General features: G+C 31.1%; 1 protein-coding gene across 1 annotated transcript; it reads right to left on the reverse strand.

Moving 5' to 3' along the window:
* Positions 1-2735: 2735 nt before the first annotated feature.
* LOC127287915 (uncharacterized) lies at positions 2736-6557 on the reverse strand. Its single transcript, XM_051315067.1, has one exon. The coding sequence runs from the start codon at positions 6555-6557 to the stop codon at positions 2736-2738; it is 3822 nt and encodes a 1273-aa protein (XP_051171024.1).
* Between the last annotated feature and the right edge of the window lie 247 nt (positions 6558-6804).

The following is a 6804-nucleotide window of genomic DNA, read 5'->3' on the forward strand; positions in this document are numbered from 1 at the left end:
AAGGAGCGAGAGACGCTACATCAAATAGCTGCAGCAAGTGATGCTATACGTCGAAAGCATCGTATTCTTAAAAGTGGTAGAGAGTCAGCTGAAAATATGTTGAAAGAAACCTTTCAACCATTAGTTACACCATTGGAAAAATTAGTGAATATAACTAAAAATCCTATAAAGATTGAAAATTTTCAAAACCATGTAAAGAAAGAAGAAGAAGAAGAAGACTTTGAATCATCTTTTAAGACGGCCATTAGTAAAGATACACCTTTCAACAAATCTATTTATAATGATAATGTAACGTTTTATGATCCTATTTATAAAGAAGAAGAAGACATGCAAAATTTATCAAAAGAAAATATAATTGATAGATTGTCAAATCAAGAGAATCATAATGTTATTACTAACGAGCAAAATAATAATATACTTAATGATGACTTTCATGAGCAAGGCATGTATGATATTAAAGATGAAAGTAATGTGGTTAATACTGTGGAAGAAGAAGAAGAAAATTCTGATAAATTAACAAAGAAATTTCTACAAATGTTGGACAAAAATAGAAAACAATATATAGATATGGTTTATGGAGTACGTAAACTTCCTGACGGTACATATATGATTGGTGATACGCAAATTAATTTTGAAGGTTCTTACATTAACCTAGTTGGGAAGAAAAAATATTCTAAAACGGATGGATTATTGGAACTCATATTCCGACAAAAACCTGATCAAAAGTTAACAAATGCTAATGATTTCGTAAACTATAAAGAAATCCTGCGTACTACGAATGCATATAGAAAGAATTATAGCCCAAATAAACCTATTCGTAGTAATAAGACTTTCAAATATACTAATGTTATTGCAAAACTTTTGCTCAAATCTGGAGATTCTTATTTGAAGAGAAAAACTCAATTACCACAATTTATGACGGTGAAGAAAGAATCATATCCAGACTATGTCTATTGGGATGATCCAAACGAGATTGTTGATCGTCTACGCTTACTTGTCGCATCACAACAGGCTGGCAATTCAAGTCATAACAATGAAATTATGTCAATAATTGAAGAATTACGGGAAGCTCAAATTATATATTAAGAGTGAACTTGTAAAATTAAGATCATTATTATATTGAATATTGTTCTATCAAGATCATTTTTTGTTACAAATCCTTGAACATGGATGATAAAAAGTTAACAGTTGTGACAGAGTTACATAGGCAAGCTCGGAGAAATTATCCACGTCGAAAAGTAGAAATGCGTGGAATTGATGAAACCTGGCAAGCAGATTTAGTTGAAATGATACCTTATTCAAAAGTTAATAAAGGTTTTAAATATATGCTTACAGTTATAGATATATTTTCCAAGTATGCATGGGCTATTCCTGTAAAAAGTAAAAGTGGAAAAGATGTTTCTGAAGCTATGGAATCTGTACTTGTGAATGGACGTGTTCCTAAAAACTTGCATACTGATAAAGGGAAAGAATTTTATAATTCTGTATTTGAAAGTTTAATGAAATCATATAAAATTAAACTGTATTCAACTTATAGTAATTTAAAAGCTTCAATTATTGAAAGATTTAACCGCACATTAAAAAATATGATGTGGCCACAGTTCAACTTACGAGGAAATTACAAATGGGAAGACATTTTACCATCTCTTGTTAAAAAGTATAATAATAATAAACATCGTACTATTGGAATGAAACCTAAAGATGTCAGCAGAGAAGATGAAAAGAGACTGTTGAAACGCATATCCAAACAAAGGAAAATTTTACCTAAGAAAGCAAAATTCAAAGTTGGTGATAAAGTGCGAGTTAGCAAGTATAAGAATGTTTTTGAAAAAGGATACACACCCAACTGGACAACTGAAATATTCACCATCACTCAAGTAAAATCAACAAAGCCGGTAACATACAAGCTAAAGGATTATCAAGATCAACCCATCGAAGGCGGTTTCTATGAAGAAGAAATTTCCAAAGTCAAATATTCAGATGTTTATCTTGTCGAGAAAGTTCTTAAAAATCGTCAGAATAAAGTCTATGTAAAATGGCTTGGATTTGATAATTCTCACAATAGTTGGATAAATAAATCAGAAATTTAAAATTTTCTAAATGTTAAAGTTAACTATTTAAAAAGTTAAAGTTAACTATTTGAAAAGTTAAAGTTAACTATTTGAAAAGTTAAAGTTAACTTTTAGAAAAGTTAACGTTAACTATTTGAAAAGTTAAAGTTAACTTTTGGAAAAGTTATATGTAAAATGCATGTAAATATTTGAAAAGTTAAAGTTAACTATTTGAAAAGTTAACGTTAACTATTTGAAAAGTTAACGTTAACTATTTGAAAAGTTAAAGTTAACTATTTGAAAAGTTAAAGTTAACTTTTAGAAAAGTTAAACTGACTTTGAAGTAATGTTGAACTAAAATGTAATAATGTCTTGTATTTATATGGAAGTTACTTTTAAATAAAATATGTATAAAAAATGTAAACTTTTTAGTGAATTTCTTTATTTCCTAACTGTTAAACTATATTAAGGTTCTATTAAATAAAAGTAGACAAAGTTTCAGAGTATATAGAAAAAATTTTTCATTTATTTAAAAACCAATGTGTATAACAACATCAATAAAATATTTATCAATATAATAAATAACATCAATAAATATTCATAAATATACATAAAATTAGATTTCTCTTTTCTATTTACAATATAATACTTATATTCTATTACAATAAATACTTAAATTCTATTTTATAATTCTATCATTTCTACATCGTTTTCTATGGCTTTATCTCTTTCTATAATATAATGACCCCATGCAAGAGTGTCAGTGTTGTGTTTCAATAAAAATCTTTTGTCATCATAGGGACTTAGGGCTATTTTTTTCTGTTTTAAAGTAAGGACCTTGTGGAGTTTGGAGCGAATGGAATATTGAGTTCGAGATTGGATTTTAATATTTTTTAAACAATAAATGTAATCATTAAAAGTTATATGTTTCTTAACTACATTAGACTTTACACCTTTTGCCTTTTTTAAGAAATCTTGATTATCCACACGTAAACTATACATTTTACTACGCAAACCAACAAATTCAGTGACAATCCTCCCATTGCATTCGTCCTTCATAAGACCTAACACTTTTTTGTTGGCTTGCGGAATGCCATATATATTATTCATGGGATAATCAGAAGTATCAAATTTGAAAATGTCTGCTTTCATATCAGAATAGACATCCTCACATTTGATATTATAAATAAGGCTGTCAGTGTCAGTATAAAGCAGTTTACAGTTGTTTCCATACTTTTTCCTCATATAATCATAATGAAAATCGTACATAAGGGTTTTTGAGATGTCTAACACGCTAAGACCTATATAAATCGGCTTATTCATGTACACCTCAGTCTTCCTAAGTTCCACAGCTATCAAATTTTCGCTAAAGATAGCTCGCGTGTGGAAGTTAGGTTTAGCAATTAATGCTTCTGCCCCATACCTACCCTCCCACTTTGTCACGAGTTTCACGTTTACGTGATTACGTACATTCTCCATTGTCTTACCATACACCGCATTGTTCATTAATTTAAACAAGTTTTTCTCGAATTCATTACTAGCCTTTGTTCGTTGACTAGTATTGAAATCGACATAATCTTTAAGCCAAGTTGACTGTTTAAATTGTAAAATGCGGTGGATGTGAATCAACTTAAGCCCATTGGCTAATGCTTGTTTAAGTGCACGATAATGGAGAATGTATTTTCGTTTCGGTTGGAGAGTAGTTAGAAGCTTTTCTTGCTTTGACCCTGGTGGTTTCAAGTGTTCAGGACAAAATGGGAAATCATTATGCATATTATGTAGTTCTGTAGGATAATCTAAATCAACTTCCAAAATATAACCTATAGTTGCATCATCTGCAACGTTAAAATTAAAGCTATTGTCAAATTTTGAAACCCACTTGAAATCACCATAGGGAAGAGACTGTACCATGGCCCAACCATATAGATTATTAGCGTCTAAATATACAATGTAAGAAGTCTCCTCATTGACATTGTGCTCTTTCATATATTGATTATTTGCTTTGGCATAACGATTTGTACATTGACTTATGCCCCCTCTTATACCACGTTCAATAAACATTATCATATCAATGTCAGTGAGCAGTTCTAGTTTTACATTTGTATATTTTAACATAGCATCCCAAGTAAAACCCGGTGTCGTGTAATAGTGTGCAGGATCTAACCCGTATGCTTTTAAGCATTGTTCACGGCAATTTTCAAATACATCAGCAAGCAGCAAGATGTCAGTTTTCATATATAAATAAACATAATCACTAAGACTTTTACAATTAAATTCTGACCATACTTGCTGAGCATGTGAATATTCTTGATCTGATATATTTGAATCATTCAATGTACTATAAAAGCGTTCTTTTTGGGGTAACTGAGTTTCTTCGAGTTTTTCCTTAGAGTCGAGATACTCGTAAGGAAAAACTCCTTTTCGGGTTAACAAATTAACTTTATTATCACTATAAGCTGAAAAGTTTGATTTAACAATTTTATATTCATTTAAATATGATGCTAATTTGTCTAAAGATGATGCCATAAATCTAAATGAATCAATGAATCTAAATTTAATGAGACTTGCTTCAACATGTTTTGTAAAACTAATATATTTTTCCTTATTAATGGGAAGAACGTCAACTTTACCTTCAAACTCATTCGCGATTGCTTTAATAATAAAATGTGCATCATAACCACTTAAATTATGAAAGACTACAGGAACTATTCGAGAATCTTGATAATTGACATTACAATCTTGATGGGCTGCACCTCGATACACCCCAGTCAGATGGCAATGATCTCTAACTTTTACTTCTCCATGCTTGATAGTTTTCATACAAATATGGCAAATATTAGCTACTTTAAATGAGGCTTTTTGATCTGCATTTAGAGTATCCATTGGAATATTTACCATAAATGTAGGTTCAATTTCTTCCGCCAACTTTTTCAACTCTTTTGCAAACCATCTCGCCGGATCTTCTTCATTCCTGGGTGATGCCCGGTATTCATTTAAAGAGTCATCATAACTCTTTAAATAGAATCCAATGCTGAGAAGTTGATGTTGTTGAACTACTTCTGTGTGACATCCCATAGATGAAGAATTCTCCCCTGGAACTAGTAGACTCTCGCAATCTGCATATATGATGAATGGTACTTTTTCTTTATTACTAAAGTTCTTGAATTGAATACTACTAGATCCTGGTTTAGGTAAGATGATTTTGGTGTTATTCATTTTTTGGCAATCCTCAACGTGCTCGGTAAGTTTATCGTTGCTTCTGAAGTAGTGAAGACAACGATCGCAAATAAATAACGCATGTCCATCTGTCGACACTTGGTTATTTATAAGACGTGATAGAGATTTTATCCAAACATAGTGGAATTTGTTGGAAATTGCGGAATCTTCTTTATCATCGTCCTCATCAATATAGCGATCATCAACACGTAGAAGATTAACATGTTTGGATTGTTTCTGCGAGGTTAGGTGTATTGGCGAGACGGTAAATTTCCCCTTTCGTTTAACAAGACAGTAAACATTTACTGAAATATTGTTAAGCACTTCAAATCTTGCAACGTCATTGAGTGCTACGGGGAATTTAATATTTGTAAAATTTAACTGATGTTGAATATTTTCATAGTTTTGCAAACGAGATGGATTTGACGAAGCTTGATACAATGCCGATAATATTGCCCACTTGAAGCATTCATTATCCTCTTCATTTCTGACATTGACACAAGCACGTTTAGCTTTAATAGATGGCGGTAGATCAATGAAAGAACCAACACGCAAAGGATTGTATTTGTTAATATTGACATCTAATCTATGGATTGAATAGAGTTGCCAATTTGATTCTTTATCTTGAAAATCTTCAATTTCTTTAAGTGTTTTCTGTTTTACATAATCATTATACCAATCGCGTAACTCAGTTGAAGGGAAAATTGTCTCTGACTTATTAATGAAATATTTTATATCGAATTCTGTAGTACCGTCAGGTAAAAGCTTTTTATATTTTGCATTGAATACTGTATATACTTTCAACGGACCGAACGTGTCTAAGCAAGTTCTAATATGATTTTCAAAAGGAACAAAGGCATCATCTAAAAATTCATTAACATCTAAGTGACTTAAATTAATGACTGTACCGGTTTGTAGTCGATTATTAAAAGCCGAATCAGTTAGAGCCCATTTAATTTTTTCATTTGTTTGATTAAGTCCTGCACCGTGCTTCATTAGCGAATCAAAGTGGCATTTCAAGTAATTTATATGATGTAATAACGTTAAGATTCTATGTTTTTGAGGAACTGAGAAGCTATATTTTCTAAAAAATTTAATTAAAATTGCATAATTTTGTCTAGACTTGTGATGCCACTGAAATGCACTAATGAGTCGATCGTCACCGGATTTTCTAGAGCATAACTCTATATTGGCAGCATCAATGAAATTGTCTGAGGCTTCACAAATCTCATTGAAACTATCAATAGAGGTGTATGGTTTAGATGTTTCGATATTTCTACGATTAGCCATTTTTTAAAAATTCTGAAAAGGATTGTATGAGGAAAAAGCTGAAAAATCTGAAAAAGAACGCTGAAAAAATGCTAAAAAGAACTCTGAAAATAACGCTAAAAGAATGCTAAAAAGAACGCTGAAAATAACCTAAAAAAAAAAATCTGAAAAACCTATCAAAAGAATTTGGAATAAGTTGGAAAGGAAGTAGTGGAGGTGAAGGGGTGGGGTGGGGGTAGTGCTCGATTTTAAAGATGTCTGCCGAAGA

Source organism: Leptopilina boulardi, unplaced genomic scaffold (genome assembly GCF_019393585.1).
Source record: "Leptopilina boulardi isolate dan_hultmark-lab unplaced genomic scaffold, ZJU_Lbou_2.1 LbouV2_377, whole genome shotgun sequence".
Taxonomy (NCBI): Eukaryota; Metazoa; Arthropoda; class Insecta; order Hymenoptera; family Figitidae; genus Leptopilina; species Leptopilina boulardi.

Coding starts and splice junctions, on each gene's coding strand:
- LOC127287915 (XM_051315067.1), bottom strand. CDS start 6,557: ATGGCTAATCGTAGAAATATCGAAACATCTAAACCATACACCTCTATT.